We start from the raw sequence: 16,225 nt of genomic DNA, 5'->3' as shown, positions 1-16,225 counted from the left end.
AGGCTGCTCCTTCCCAGGTGTCACTTGGTGGAGCATCATCTCAGTTGCTTTTACCCCGTGCTGTGACCACTGGCCAAAGCAACTCTGGGGAGTTAAAAAATCTGGAGGAAAATATCACTCTTATTTGTGCTGCTTCTGCTGCTGGGGGGAACAATTTGCGTTTCCTTATGGGCAATAGTGGCACTCTTAGTTTCCTCTTCTCTCTCCCAGTGTCACAGACTGTTGCTGAGACACCTCAAAATAAAGTGTTCTCAAAAAAAAGTGCAGGAATTGTGCTCTTTTAGGATGATGTTCAGAGGGATTTACCAAGCAGAATAAAACCAACTAGATAAAATAGTTCCAATCCAGGCAGGGACTGATTTCTGCTGAGCAGAGCTGGTAAAAAAAATGTCGTGGAAATGCACGAGAGCTTTGGGAGGTAAAACAGGTGCTGTTTGTTGGGGATGCAAATCAAAGCAGGGCTTCAGTTTGGGTCCTTTCAAGCCCTTTAATCCTGAACTAAGAGATAGAGGAGGCTCATGGTTTCCCAAAGCAGGACAAGGTACTGTGGGTCTGTCTGCCTTGTCCCTCTGGCCCTTACACTATCCTCAAAAATGTATTTAACTTGCTGTCCTGGTACTTCCCTGAAAGGTTCTGGTGTCCAAAATAAGCTGGTTTTCCCCTGGCTGGAGCTAGGCAAGGATGTCCTATTTATTTACAAGAGAATCCCTGAGATAACTGAATAAAACCATAATAGTAAAAAAATCCAAACTCTTTTAATACTTTCCAAAAATTCGACAACAACAAAAAAAGTTACATCAAACAACCAACCAAAGAAAACCTCTCACGAAGAAACGATACATTCCCAAGCACAAGGACAAACAGGCAAACCCACGCTCAGTAGCCTCGGTGCCCCTCTCTGGGCAGAGATTTCAGGCAGTGCTGGCCAGACTTTCTGGGACACAGCACGGAGTCCCTGCTGCTGGCAGGACCATGTACAGCTGCATTCAGCGTGGGACCATGACAGCCATGGGGACAAGGCTGTGCACACAGTCCTCGGGGCAGGGTCCCCCTTTCTCGTGTGAGCACAGCCCGACTGGGAAGCCTGGTTTGAGTCTGTGGGTGGTTCCTGCTGTGACAGACCTTGTTGCTTGGTTTTTCTACAGAAATGGACTCTTTTTTTTTTTTTTTTTTTTTTTTTTCCCCTTGGACTTCTGTTAGCCAGTGAGGGATGTGCTGATGGGACCAGCTGCATTCCCTCTTCTCTCTCCCAGTGCCAGGGAGCAGACATGAAGAGGGTTTGCACCAGCTGATCCATTCCACGAGCAAACTGTTGGCTTGATGCAAGCCCTTGGAGCCAGAGCTGGGAGCAGGGAGCCTCTGCTACTCCACATGGGGCACTGCCAGGCTGTGCATTGCTAGTCTTTTCACACCTTTCTCCACCACGACTGCTGCCATACCTGCAGTGCTTGCCCTCCTCCTCCTTATCCTCCCTGCAGCCAGGAAGCCTGGGGTGGGAGGAGGTGGTCCTGCATGGTGTTGGAGGCAGTCCCCTTGGTGAGGAGGCAGGTTAGTCATTGTCATCCCAGGAGCATCCTCCGTGTCCCAGCAGTGGCTGGAGCATTTCCCCTCCATTTGCAGCCAGGAGCACCATGGAGGGCAGCGAGGGGAAAGATCCAGCCAAAATTACAACCCAGCCTTGCAGGGGGAGATGCTGCAAGCTGTGGGGGGCACACACAGACCTCCCTTCAGCAGCGTGTGCCAGCCCCCTGCACTCTGTTCTGCGTGGAGATGTGCTTCTCTCCTCATCCCATGAGCGAGCCCTGTTAGAACATCACCTCCTCGCAGCTCCCGTAGTCACTCTCCACCATGTCGGAGCCCTCGTAGTTGGGTGGTGGCAGGGGCTGGGCTCGAATGCTGGGCTGGTGGCCCAGCTCGCAGTCGGCGTAGGAGGGCTGGGCCACGCTCAGGCGCATGCTGACCCTCTTGTAGCCCGGCTCGGGCTGGTACGGGACCCCCTCGCCCTGCACCAGCTGCGCTGGGTAGTAGCTGATGGCCGTGTACTCGTTCTGGCACTGGGATGCTCCCATGTCCACGGGACCCAGCGGCAGGAAGTCCTCCAGGTTCTGGTTGCTGTAGCGGGGTGGGATGGGGGCTCGCTTGTTGCTCTGGTCCAGCGGGAAGGGGAAGCCCCCGTAGAGAGCGACCGGCTCCGTGTCTGCCGGGGGAGGGGGCGGCGGGGGGAGAGGAGGGTGAGAGGAGGGGGCAGGGGGGCCTTGAATGATCTCGTAGTGGGAATATTCCTGGACATCTGATGACAGGTACCGGGGGGGCCAGTAGGTCGTTTCTGCTGGATAGACTGGAACAAAAGAGAGTCGTGTTAGCTGCAGCTCTAGCGGTTGTTGCCTCTCTCTTGCCCTCCTGCTAATTCCTTCTGTAGGCTCTGAGCCTGTAGGAGATGTGGCAGACTGGGGAGGAGACATGGGGACAGGGGAGGTGTAGTTGCTACTTTGGGAATTGCAGGGACCTGAGATCACCCCTGGTTGTGCTGAGGCAATGTTTCCACCAGCCTACAGGTATCCACTACTTGAGCACCCAAAAGACACACTTCATCATGCTGTCTGGATGCAAGAAACTCATGCTATGAAGGGATTGGGGCAGTGATCCAGTGATCCCCTGGATCTCTCCCTTTCCCTGCAGTTACTCTTGTGAGGAACTCCTGCATGGAGTAACCCTGCTGTCCAGAGCCATTCAAGGTGTTTCCCCGAGAATGTGATGATCCCTTTGCCCAGGAGCACTGATGCAAATGTCTTCACTTAAACTCCCACTGACTTTTAGGATCTTAAGTTTTTCCTTCAATTTTTCTCTTTTTTTCAGGGGGTTTTACCCAGGATCACAGCCTGCTATGCATTAATGGTTTCCCTGCTGACTGTGTATGAGACCGAGCAGGTTAAAGCAGAAAACTGGAATGTACTGGTGGACAGGGAAGAAAGAGCCAATGAAGGCCCTACAGCAGGGCTCAGGCAGTATTTGCCCCTGCTTAGTTTGGCTTCAGCCAACACCATTTCTCCCTCACATTTCCAAACCTCAGATCCACTTCCCAAGGGTAAGAGGGATGTGTAAGAGCAAGAAAAAGCTGTGGCTACTGACCCATCTCCTCCCTAGCCCAGGTGCACTTGATGAAGGACTCGTTGTCAGAGTTGGACGGGGGTGCAGCGGGGGGCAGGTTGGGGGCCACGCTGCACACGATGGTGCCCCGGTGCTTCGGGGCGTTGGCCGAGTTGAAGGTGACGAATTCCGGGGTGCTGGTGGCCTTGCGCTGCTCCGGCGTGGCCCGGTCCAGGTTGTTGTGCGCCGCGTCGCTGAGGATGTTGAGCTCGATGGGGGGCACGCCCTGGGTGCCCACACCCACGCTCTTGGAGAACTCACTCTTGGACAGCAGGTCGGGGTCCTCGCGGGCCACTGGCTTGTGCGCCTTGGCGCGGTGGCGGCAGCGCTTGCGGATGAGCACGAAGGCCACGGCCAGGATGGCCGCCCCCAGCACGCCGGCCGCGATCTCCGCGATCTCCTCGGGACCCAGCGCCCACTGCGTGGGCACGATGGCGGGGGTGATGATGGGCTGGGTGCAGTAGTCCCCCTGGTAATCTGACGGGCAGATGCAGTGGATGGAGCCCTGGCTGCTCACGCAGCGCCCGGCGTTGTGGCATGGGTTGTCTTGGCACTCCTCTGCCAGCTTCTCACACCTGTGGGGAGAAAGGGATGGACATAACCACCATCAGTCTGGGATGCACCAAAACTGCCTCATCTTGTTCAGGGCTCTGGCTTACACCACCCAAGGATGCTCTATCCTGGTCTGCTCTTCCTCCCTCGCTGGATTCTTGCTCCCTGCTTATCCTGGCAGAGGATCTTTGAGTATAAAACGATGCTTTTCAAGAGACCATGTTTTACAGGGCGGTCCTATTTTTCAGTCATGTGCCCAAATTAAAATGGGGGGCTTCCTGCCTCAGAGGGGTGTTTGTAGTTCCAGGGCTAACACTGCATAGAGAGATGCTCTCATCCTGTTAAATCAGGGAGCCCAGGGTCAGTCTAAGGTGTGTTAACCTCTTAAGAAGTCTCCCACGTCCTTCAAACTCTGTGGAGCCTCTGGATGGTCGGTGGATGTCTGCAGGTTGCTGCAAATATTTGGGGGAAAGACTACCCTGTGAGGTGGTGAGTGGACATCCTTGTTGGAGAGGACTTTTGGTATTTTATGGACCATCTGCAGAACCAAGATGGAATTTCTGATTCTCTGTCCTGCTCCAGCCCACACAACCTAAATATTTGCCAACAGTACAGTGGACCTTCCAACAGCAATGACCTCCCCATGCTAGGGGGAACATACAAGGCTTTATTGGCTTTCCTTCCTTTTTTGTTCTTATTACTGAACAAACTCCGTGAGGTTTGCACTGCTCTTGTTGTAGTCAGTGATTTAGGATGTGTGAGCTGGTGCGTGCGATGTGCACCCACAGGCTCCGGCTGATTTCAGGTATTACACTGCCACCTAATGCTCAGCTATAGGCTTTTATTCCAAGAGCTGCACGGATAATTTCTGTCTTTGCCTTGATCCACAGGACCAGTGCTCATCCTGGCTAAATGGGCAAGGCAGAAAGACGAACTGGGTGTGATGCTGTTGGAGCCTGCACTGGAAATCTCTGACCAGGCCGGGCTGGAGGCAGGGTGGGGGTCTTGGAGGGGCTGCTGGGTGGGGTGGTAATGCCCATTGCCTTGAGCTGAGATTTGAATTGGTTGAATTGGATGAATCACAGCTGTGAGCTGGGACAGAGATTTCCTTTACATGAGCTCTGTAGAGCTGGTCCTGGATAGAAAAGGTGCCTTTAGCACCTGCAGGATGGGTGTTCAGGCTATTGAAGCAGGGGGCACCTTACAGGCAGCTTCCCCCAACCTCAGAGCACCCTCCTGCCACCCAGTGCAGTGTGTGCCTGTACCCTGCTGCCAGGCCCCCCGCCACAGCTGAGCTGCCCCCACCACAGCCAAGGTGTTCCCATTACTGCTGAACTCAGCTCCCGTCATGGGGAGCAGCAGCGTGCGGGGAGAGACTCTCCCCCAGCAAGGAGAGGCACTGAACTACCCCACAGCACCTGCAGGCACCAAAGCAGCTGTTAAGCAGAGGAGATTTTTCTGCTTTCCCTCCTGCTCAGAGGAGATGGGCACAGAGGGGCAATGGCCACACGATGGCAGAGTTATTTGTGTCCTGTTCCGCTCAGCTCTGCCCTTACACCTCCCAGCTGCAATGCTCAGGTACCCGCTGTTTGCAATTAATCCCAGAGTGCGTGGATCTGGCGAGCTCCAGAAATGTGCAATGCTCATGTTTGCAGCCCATCATGGGATGCCACCTGTCCCAAAGCCCCCCCAGGCCTTACCTTTCGCCCAGGTACCAGTCAGGGCAGTGGCAGGAGTAGCCGGTGGCTGAGACGGTGCAGGTCCCCCCGTGCAGGCAGGGCTTGGACTCGCAGGGACTGTCCCCAAGCTCACAGTGCTCACCAGAGAACAGCCCGGGGCAGATGCAGGTGTAACCTGGAGAGGGTGAGAGTGAACATATCTGTGTGGAAAAACGGGCAGGAACAGGGAGGAGCAGTGCCTGGTGCCCCCACAGAGGGCTCAACACAGCTACCCAGGCGCAGGTATTTGCTGCTGCAGCAGGTGCTGTGGGGCACCCAGACCATCCCTGGAGGCCTGGTGGGTGTTTTACAGGACCTGGTGTAGTTGCTGGAGGTTGGGTGGCCACTCTGGGGCAATGCAGTGGCACTAGGGAGCTGTTTGAGCAACAAGTCAAGCCTGTCCTCTCCTGACACAGACCAGAGATGCAGTCAGGGCACAGCTTTATTGCATGGAGAAGCTGAGGGACAAATCTGGGATAAAAGAAAGGGAACTTTGCTGGCTGATTCACCGTTTCTGACTCTGCTAAGTGCAATCCCCTGTAATTTGTTGTTCTCAGGAGTCTTTGGTCCTGCGAGTTCTTGTGGTATGAAGTGCCTGTCTCAACATGCTGAGTTTCTCCTGCTTACAGGAGATGTCTGCTCACAGCCAGAGAGAAACGCAGCACAGCCAGGGACTCGGAGGGGGCTCCGGCTGTTTGTGCTTTTGGCTGCTGTTTAGTGTAGCCCTAAGCATGGGAATGTCCCTGGCTGTGCTGAGCTCCTGCTCGTCACCTGGCTGGTGCTGTCATGCAGGAAATCCAGAGTTTCCACCTTGCAGCACACTTGAAAAGTCTTTGCTACTCACCCACAAGCTGAACCCTGCTGTAGAGCATGGGGCAAACAACGGTGGGCCTGTTCCCACATGTGTGTCAGTGGCTGTACCAGAGGGACGTGCTGACACCGGTGCAGCAGGTGCTGGACATTGCCCAGAGGGCTGTGTGTGCCCAAACACATGTCCTGGATGTGGGGCTCACTGGTGTTTGTGGTCCTGAGCGCTGTGGTTGGGGTGGTGCTGGGCTGGCCCGGGCTCTCTCCCCACAGGTGAGTTCTCACACGGCCACGTGGTTCCCTGGGCTCACTCCCACAGGCGAGTCCCTGCCTGTGCTCTAATCCCACGCCTGAGATCCCTGGGCACAGCTTTGCATAAACTCGTGCTGCCTGCCCAGGGTCCCCAGGACTGAGCCCATGGCACTCAGGGAAGCCAAGCAACCAGGATAACCTCACAAATAAACATCCCTTGAGCAATCCCTTCCCTGCAGGAGTGTCCTGCCTGAGGCCATGTCTCACAAGCTCTTTCCTGGTCAGTTGGGCCATTTGCAGGAGAAATTGTTCATCTTGGAAGGAAACTATGGGAAGGGCATTGGATGATCATTAGGTTATTACTGAGGGAGTGATTTTTCACCTCCCCCTCCCACTGTATTCTCAAAGCAGGGGATGCCTTGCAGAGATGTGTTTTCCCCTCATGGGCTTTGAGCCCCTTCCAGCCCAGCCAGAGAGGTTTTCTCTGCAGAAGGTCTGAAGGCTGAGCTGTGAGTGCCAGCCAGACTTAACTGTTCTGTACATTTACATCTGGTGTCAAACAAGTTCACCTGAACCAGGCAGCTGCTGAGTCGACAGGGCTGGGAATCTTGTTCCCAGAGGCAGCGGGCACGGCAGGCAGGAGAAGGTGGTGCCTCCCCTGTCCTCACTTGCTCGCTGGGCAGGGTGTGCTTTGGCAAGGGCCCCAAAGAGCACAGAGCTGCAGGAGCAGCTTCTGCCCCACGCAGCAGCGTGGGAAGCATCCCACTGCCCCTCGGAGGGGCCGAGGCACAGGCAGTACCCATCTCATACACGGGGTGTTATGGGGTGCAGCCCTGCTGTGCTGGCAGCTACGACGAGGTGTAGGGTAGTGACACACGGGTGGACATCACTGGGAGCAGCTCCTCTCCTCACAGCCCCTGTCCCTGTGATACAGCTCACTGCAAGGAGCCCCTCTGATGGCAGGAACGGGGCAGCAGTGACACTGCCTAGGGCAGAGCCTGTATCAAACCTCTTTTGGGTGTGTGCACCCGATGATAGCCTGGGACTCTTGGATCTGAGCTTACGGTTTTCCCATATCCCTTTGCATAGCCCTGGGGAGCTGCTTGATGCAGTGGGAAGAGGCCAAGATCTTGGCTTGTTTCTGCCCAGATGCCATCACCGCATGATCCCATCTTGCCTGATTCCACCTTTGTTAACAGCTCCTTAAGCAAAAAGGATGCAGAGGGGTGGGTGGAATTTCTATTTGCATTCGAGTTTTTGGCAACACTCTGCTCTCCTATGTCATGCACACTCCTTAGAAACACCTTCCTGCCCTCTGGGGCCATGGTCCACTGGTGAGAGCCAGGATGATGATCTCATACCCTGCAGCTGCTGCTGCACTGAGTCACTTGAGGTCCCCTGGGACAGAGGACCTCTGCTTCCCCTCTGGAATAGCCCCTCCATGGGGATGAATAAAGTTGCTGCATCTTTCCCCCCCCCCCACTGCTTATTGCCCTCCTCTAGCTCTGCGTGGGATGTTCACATACCTCCTCCATGAGTTTCGGAGCACATCCCGTTGTTGAGGCAAGGGTTGCTGCTGCAGGCACCAGTGGGGGAGCAACACTGCCTTATCCCCACCTCCTCCAAGACTTCCTTCGATTGCCCTTTCCCAGGAAGGAGAACCACTTCTCTGCCGTTGATGGCAACCACGTCCAGGCAGCCCCTGAACCCCCGTGTGACTCTCTGCGACTGCAGCGACTGCCGGAGGCCCCCAAAAATCAGGTCTTGTCTGCCCTGGGAGATGCTACAGGTCCCTGGCAGGTGGAGAGAGGCATTTCCCAGGCCATCGATGAGCAGGCGGACCGAGGTGTTCTTCACCTCCAGGAACACCGAGTGCCACTCGCCGTCGCTCACAAAGCGTGAGGAGGAGAGGTTCCCAGCGGAGATCCCCCGGCAGCTGTACCCAAGCTGAGGCACTCCATTAACCATCTGTAAAACACACAAGTCACAGGTAGCTGTGACACGGGTGGCTGGTGTTTATGAAGGGTTTCAACATTTCTGCTGCTTGTTCCCCTCTCTCCCTGCCTTCACATTGACAATTGAGATGACTCCCAACTTTCTGATTCCAAGAAGTACCAGCTAGGCAAATGCAGTCCCTTTCACCAGTATTAACCTATGCTTGGATCAATTAAAGCCTGTTTAAGTGACTGCAACTTCCTTTATTTTGCAAAATATCCCTCTGACACAATTTCAGCTGTGGTCCTTCCCTGCAGCCTTTGACCAGCATGCAAGGAGGGAAGCTCATCTTTCCACGTAACAGAGAGCAGAGCCATGGGATCATACCGCTACTGCTGCAGCTGCTTGCCCTTCCTCCCATCTTCTTGAGCCTGATCAGAGCCCTGGCATTCAGACTATCCATAAGTGCATCACCAGTCACAGATGGACTCCTGTTCTGGGCCACGTGGTTTTTGTTCTATTCTCAATGTCTCATTAGTGGCAGGGAAGGTGCTGGAGCAGTGGCCCCTCTGGCAGGGGTGAGGATGCTGAAAGAATCTTGTTGAGGAGAAGCACTGGCAGCTTTCTCTGGAGGAGAAAAGGAGGACTTGGGAGGCAGAGAAAGGAATTACTTTTGTACCCATGCCAGGCCAAAGCTACTGATATGTGCTGCAATCCAATCCTTGATCTCCACCAGACTGGAGAGAGACAAGGTACTGAGCTGCTGAAAGTGAACCAGACCAATGTCTTCTGCATTAAACAACAACACCAGAAATTCCTATTCCTGGCCCAAGATTCATCTTTAAAAGTCATAGAGGATGGAGAAAGGAAAAGTTAGCTGTGTTGTTTCAGGGTGAAGTCAGGGTTAAATCCCTTTTTCACCTTTATCTCCCCAGTGCTTTGTTGATAAAACCTCTCTCTCACAGAAGCCAAGAGCCTATGGAAAAGGAGAAAAGAGATGGAATGAAGTGTTTGTGGGAAACCTGCAAAGCCTGCTGTGTAACATCAAGCAATTCAACCCAGGCAAGAGTGATGTCCATGGGGGAGGAGGAGGGATGATTCTTGGAAGGGGTTTAGAAGAGGAGGAATGATCATGGGCTACACTGACTCTAGAAAAACCCACATACAATATGAAAGGGCTACTCTGGAGGGGAAAAAAGCAGAGCAGCACAGTAGTTAACTTAGAGAAGCCCATGGTATAAATAAATCCCAGTAGGAGGAGAAAGCAACTGCTGAAGGAAGGAAGAAAAAGAAGCAGCTGGCACATGCCGTGGAAGGGCCTCAGGGCAACACGTGTGTAAATCCCTTTGCACAATTGGCAAGCACACCAGAGAACTTTGTCACTTCACTTCATCTGCAGGAACATGATTTCACTTCAGATGGGTCTGTAGATTTCGCTTATCAATTTCTGGGGCTGGGAGACAGCTGAGAACTCGATTCCCTGGAGCAAGAACTGACAGGCTGCCAAACCCTTTCCCAGTTTGCCTGGTCTGCCATCCTCTTGCTGCAACCTATTTCTGAACATCAGGAGAGCTGAGAGACTGGAAAAGTGATGATATTCATGCTCTTGGGAGAGCTCATCCTCTTCACCAAATCTACAAACCATCACTTATGGTCATTTCAAGGCTTTGGCTCCTATCCGGAGTACTGCAATTTACGAAGTTTAAAATCTTGAGGGATTCCTTCATTTTTATCAGGCCAGGTTGTTTAGAAATGTTTTTATCCCCAAGATATTGCTAATAAAGTGAGTCAGGAAAGAAATGATTCACAGGCTCTTTTATGGAGGAGGCTTTATGAATGTTTCCTATTGAAAAGCTTGTGGAGACAAGCTTGGGCACAGGAGATCATGGGCTCACTGAACTCCACCAACAATGAGCCTTTTCTCCCTTGACTCCCTTGATCCCTTGGCCTGGATCAATGGAGTTCCTTGCCTTCTTGTACTTCCTGAGCACCACCTAAAGTGCTGGATTCCTTCTGATGAACTATTTGGTGACTCTCCTTCCCAGAGGTGAGGTAGAAAGCTTGAGACCCTTCTTGAGAAATTTTTCTCACTGGCCTTTTACAGTGCAGCATAAGGTCACTCTCAGAGATGAGGACATATGGATGGTATTTCTCTGTTCCTGCTCTTCAGGAGTGATGGCTGTGGCAGCAGGAGCTTGAAATATGTGTGACAGGTTATGTGTGTGGGGGTTGGCTGCTGTGCAGTTCCCTGCCTTTTGTAACAGTGGAAAGACAAGTGTTTCACAATAGGAAGATGGAGTTGTGAAACCATGAGAAGGGATGGGGGAATTCAAGGACAGGATGAACACTTCCAGGTAGGATATAGTGTGTAGATCTCAATGTGATCAGTCTCAAGGACAAATCTCTGTAAGCTGTAAGCATGTCCTGTGATCTTAGTCTCCAATTAGTCTGAGTTCAGTTAATGAGGAATATACAAAACCCCTATTAAGTCATCTGCTGCTTTCCTTCTGTTGCCAAGGCAGAAGAGGGAGATGATCTTTGAATGCTTTGGTAGGTTCAGTGTTCAGTCAAAGGGAGGAGAGTGATCAAAATGAAATATTCCTGTCTCTGCAGGTGTCTAAAATAGTGAAACCATCTGAAGAAAGTGGTTGAAAAGAGGAGGTGTGTGTGAAAAATATAATTTAGGACTCCTGTTTTGTCTGTTCTGCCCATTATTGTAACGGACCTTTAATTTGAGGTCTGAGGGGAAGTTTGCTCTTTGCTAAAGTAGAAGCAGACCAGTCTGTGGACAACTCCACCTGGTAAATTCTTTGTCCTGGGAGGTGTGATGCAAGAGAGGAATGAAGAAGCAAGCTGTAGGAAAGAAGGTGATGTACACCTGCTGTGGATGTCTGATGACTTCACACCAGAAACCAACACGTGCATTCACAGATGTAAAGAACAATTCACAGTTGTGGTTGCAGCAATTGCCAAACTGTGCTCGGCTCTCACTTGCTCTTCCCAAGTCTTACATTTCAGCTACATAAATTGCTAAGGGTACATATTTTTGCATATCCTTTCTGCGATTCCCTTCCCTGAAAAAGTAAGGTTTTTGTAACTCTGGAGAGAAATCCCCCTGCACTGCAATACACACCTCCAGAGTGGCGTGGTCAGTCCCGTTGGCGTAGAACACGACCGCGTGATGCTGGTGGGTCTTGAGGCGAAAGTGCATGTGCCAGGAGCCAGCCTGGGAGTGCTGGTACCAAATGAAACTGTGGCCTCCAAACCTCACAGCTGTTCCTGAAAGGAGAATGGAAGAAAGGTCTCATCTTTGTGGCACTTTGAGCCTGTGGACTGCATCGAACTTTTCTTCTTTTCCTAGCCTGATGCCACAGCTGTCCAGGAGCAGTCCCACCCACGGCAACCCATGCATCCCCACACTGCATCTACCACAGTCCCACTGGGAGCTCCTGGTATTCTATGTACTCAGCTGTGAAGGAGCCCTGAAATATCAGCCTGGCTATTTCTGTCCTTCAAAGTGCTCTCAGCGTGGTCTACAACACCCTTGAATTTCTCCATCCTTAGTAAGTCTTTATATTATTCTGTGGTATCCCCTTACATTCCTGCCTTAGTGTTACTGATCCCTGCTCCCTCCAATTATTTCTTGAAGTATTCTAGAGCCAGTATAACAAATATGCTTTATTTGGCTTTCCTCAAATTTATCAGTTACTCTGTGCTTTTCCAGGCCCAGGATTAACACATGAGATCACGGATCAAAATTCTGATCACTGACCTTCATTACCAGCTATGTATGAGTGACTCTTCCCAATGACAGAGACAGATGTTGCTGTTATTAAATGCTACAGGAGATTAATTTTTAGAAGTAGACTATGTGAAACTTTCAGACTCTAAGAGTCTTTGAAATTGTGGGTAGAGCTCTTGGTCACTGGGCAACCTAATCCCATGGAAAATCCAGATGCTCTACAATGTACTGAAGGAAAACACAACATGCCCAGGTTTATAGGGTCAGACACTGCCAGGAAGGATGGCTCACCATTGCATGAGCAAATTTGCTCCAAGCTGTGCCGTGGGGTGAGGACGCTGAGCCGGGCAGTGCTGTACGTAGACATCATGCCTGGATCCAGCTGGATGGTCTCCTTGCAGACACGGTGGGCACAGTCTGACCCGTGGCAGGGCACATGGATCGCTTTCTTCATCCGGAGCCCGACGAGCTGGTCCATCTCCCCAGCTGACCCAGTGAGCTTGTTCGCCAACACCCGCGGCTCGTACAGGGAGCCGTGTGGCTCTCCAACAGCCAGGAGCAGATCCACTCCATCAGAGGCGGCTGCAGGCTGCAGGCTGGCCATGTGGATGTTCTGGCGCCGGGTGACAAGGATGTTCCCCAGAAATCTCTGCAAGTTGCGCCAGTGGTCCCCCACAAACTCCTCAGGGGAGAGGTGTCGGAAGTGCAGCACCACTGCCTTGTCCAAGGCCTCCTGCGTGAAGCACCACACGTGGACGCTGACGCTCGTGGTGGCTGTGAACGTTCCATCACTGACTGTCACGTTCAGAAGGTAGTGGCCGTGGGGGAGCTTGTCCCCAGCAATGATCTTCCCATCTGCAGCCCCAACAGAGAAGAGACCCTCCTTGGGCATTTGTGCCACCAAAGTGTACACCAGCGTGTCATGGGGGTCCCGGTCCGTGGCGTGGATCTTGCCCAGAACGCCACCTCGGAAGGCTTCCTCGTTGGTGGTGATGAATATTTCCAGGGGAAGGGCCGAGGGGGCGTATTGGCTCTGCTCAGTCACTTGGATATTTATAAATGCAGATGAGGAGAGGGGAGGGATGCCGCTGTCGGAGACCTGGCAACAGAAGGATCTGTTATAGCCACATGCTGATGTACTGCCACCTCACCTGACTGGCGAGGTCTTGCAAAGGAGAGTGCCTTTCAGGGAGCAGTGAGCAGAAGCTCTCAGGCAGAAGATTGGGAATGAAGAAGGAATGGGAAAAATTGGCAGCAGTGTTGGTGCTCTGCCTGGAGAAGGCCCCAGGGAAAGAACAGCATCCCTTCCAGGATGGAGACTGATAGAGGCCTTCTGCTAGCAGTGGGGTCACGCTCACTTTCCTGTGCACTCAGCAACAGCTGGGGCACCTCTGAGTGGCTCTGAATTCCTGGGGGTTCATAATTTTTGGTGATGTTGCCAATCTTTGTAGTTCCATGCGTAACTGAGTGCACAGAGGTGTAAAGCAGTTACGCACATCAGCACATTCGCTCACCTTCCGGGCTGTTTAAGCCCCTGTGCCACCTCTGACAATGTCTGTCTAGCACTGAGTCAAGGAACCTCAAACAGAAAAATGCGAATAATCAGATTATGGGATAAGTTTCTCCCTAATGCTAAGCAGTTAGAGGTTGAGGTTTGTAATATAATAGTACCCAGCTTTTACAACAACTGCCATTACTGAAGAAGTATGTACTTTACATGTTATTATCCTTTTGTTTGTAATGGACTATCCTTACTGATAACATTGAAAAATAATGAATTCATTCTGCAACAATACAAATCCTTTTTGAAGAGGAACTTGAACCACTTCTTAAATGACAAGGATAATTAGAGAAAGCTTGTAGGACCAGATCCAGGTCTCACTCTAAATTGGAATTCACTAGAATGATTATGGGGAAAGCATCTGTCTAAGGAAACTGCTGACAGAGTATTTTTCATGATCATATTATCTGATTTTATCAACAGAGAAGCTGGCCCCCTGCTTCTTGTGGGCAGACTGTGTGGAGAAATGAGCTCTGCAGCTGGCTCCAAGCTGCACAATTTGTGCCTGGATTGGATTTCTTCAAAGCCAGAGATGTTTTCATTCAGCTGGGCCATGCTAATCACATTTTATTGCTACTTAAGCTGGCTGGGGAATTCAGACACCAGGACAGTAACACAGGCTCTACCTGGACTTGCAATAGGTACTGTTCTTTCATTCTTCTGTTCAGGACAGATGATGTCACCAGCAGACCATTTTGAGTGACTTCAAAGGCTTTCCCATCATTGCCCTGGGTGATCTGGAATGAGTACGGTGGTCCATTTTCTGGGGAGTCTCTGTCACTCATAATCAGCTCCAGGACACTTGTCCCCACGGGAGCCTTCTCCTGAAATGGAGAAAGATGCTGTTGGAGCAAGGTAAGCAAAGAGAAATGGCCCAGGGGTACCTACAGTGCCCCAGCAGCTGCTGGATCAGGAACAGGGAAACGAATCCCACTCCCTCCCCAGAACACACAGAGCACAAAGCAGCAATATGATTCATCACTGTCTCCCCACTCTGCTCCAACAGCAGCCCAGGCATGAGTTCCTTAGTGCCATGAGAGGGATCGGGACAACAAAGTGTCTCCTGGCTTACCTGCACCACCACACTGTAGTTGAGCTGGAAGAACCGAGGAGGGTTGTCATTGACATCAGACACATGGATGTGCACAGGGACATCACTGAACTGAGCAGGGTGGCCGTTGTCTGTGGCTCGAACTGTCAGGGAGTAACTGGGGATCTGGAAGATTTGTAGTGCAGGATTACTTGGAGAAATGGCAGAATGGTGGCTTTTTCACAATGAAGTTTTATTCTGCTGCATCTTGTTGAAATGCCCAAGGCCATGCACTATGGCCTCAACAGCTCTGCCCTTGGCTAGGGCTCTCCATCCATAAATCTCAATCAAAGCTCATTGCTAAACTAAATCAGCCTCACAACAGTTGCAGAGAAGAGAAACAACTTGGCAAAGATGGATGAAACTAAGCTGGGCAAACACCTGTCAGTAGTGGTTTAAGAATCGTAGCATCACAGAATAAGCTGAGCTGGAAGGGACCCATCAGGATCAGCTCCTGTTCCTGTGCAGGACATCCCAAGAATTCCACCACCTTATCCAAAGGCTTCTAACTCTGGCAGGCTTAGACAAGCTGCTGGTGTTTTATGAATGAGAGATTGTCCAGGTGACCTTTCTCCTCCCCACACCTGTTTTCTCTAATGCTGTAATGCAGAGAAGCAGAACCCAGCTATGCTGGTTTCCAGTTTGGGGCTGACTCTCACCCAGCCAGCTTGAAGTACCAGTGGAGCAGACCAAAACTCAGAGCTGTGGAAGGTGTCCCTGCCTATGGAAGAGGCTGGAACTAGATGATCCTTTAAGTCCCTTCCAACTCAAACCATTCTATGATGCTATACTGCCTTTCCTAAATCCCAGCCTTCCTACTGCAGTATTTTTGAGTCTAGAAAACAAATCAATGCCTTGTCTTCTACCTACAATATTATGAGTAAATAATTCAGAAAACAGGAGGTAGTTGAGCATACTGTTCTCCCTCAGTCTTTTGGGACAAATCTGTTTCAGCCTTCCCATTCTCATTTTCCTGAACTCACCTCCTCCCTGTCCAGATGCTTGGCAATGCTGATCTGCCCATTTTTGGGTTGAATGGCAAAGTGTCCCAGAGGGTTCCCTTCCACGATGGAATATGTGATCTGATTGTTCATTGACCCATCCAAGTCATCAGCTGACACCTGTTTGGAGAAAAAAAAAACCCTGCTAGGACCCTTGGGCCAAAAAGGACATGCCATGGAGAAAAGGGACCACTTTGTCATTTAAGGGTATTGGTTTGAGCTTGCCTCAAATGAGGAGGGGGAAAGGAAGGTGATTTGAGTAAGTATCATCCAATAGTTTTTTCAAGACAACATAGTTTTCTCAGCTTTCTCCTAGTCCCTTTCCTGACTTTACCACGCCTGTGATGGTAACAGGCTGAACAGGGAACTCCACATCCCCTTGGGCTCTGCTATTCTGCCCAGAGAAGCCTCTGCCTTCCC

At 51.5% G+C, this 16,225-nt stretch overlaps 1 protein-coding gene across 1 annotated transcript in view; it reads right to left on the bottom strand.

The window, feature by feature from the left end:
• Positions 1-733: 733 nt before the first annotated feature.
• The window catches only part of FAT2 (FAT atypical cadherin 2), a 56,586-nt gene continuing 41,094 nt past the window's right edge, over positions 734-16,225 (bottom strand). Inside the window, exons 16-24 of the mRNA XM_039559382.1 lie at positions 15,788-15,925; positions 14,787-14,930; positions 14,341-14,538; positions 12,445-13,252; positions 11,545-11,690; positions 8,003-8,444; positions 5,400-5,553; positions 3,130-3,722; positions 734-2,338 (exon numbers count right to left, since the gene is read on the bottom strand). Coding sequence (XP_039415316.1) covers positions 1,806-2,338; positions 3,130-3,722; positions 5,400-5,553; positions 8,003-8,444; positions 11,545-11,690; positions 12,445-13,252; positions 14,341-14,538; positions 14,787-14,930; positions 15,788-15,925 — 3,156 coding nt within the window. The 3' untranslated portion in view covers positions 734-1,805. The remainder of the gene's footprint in view (positions 2,339-3,129; positions 3,723-5,399; positions 5,554-8,002; positions 8,445-11,544; positions 11,691-12,444; positions 13,253-14,340; positions 14,539-14,786; positions 14,931-15,787; positions 15,926-16,225) is intronic.

The sequence above is a fragment of the Corvus cornix genome, chromosome 13 (assembly GCF_000738735.6).
Source record: "Corvus cornix cornix isolate S_Up_H32 chromosome 13, ASM73873v5, whole genome shotgun sequence".
Lineage (NCBI taxonomy): Eukaryota > Metazoa > Chordata > Aves > Passeriformes > Corvidae > Corvus > Corvus cornix.
Note: the sequence above shows the minus strand (reverse complement) of the source record. Positions and strands in the feature narration are given on the sequence as shown.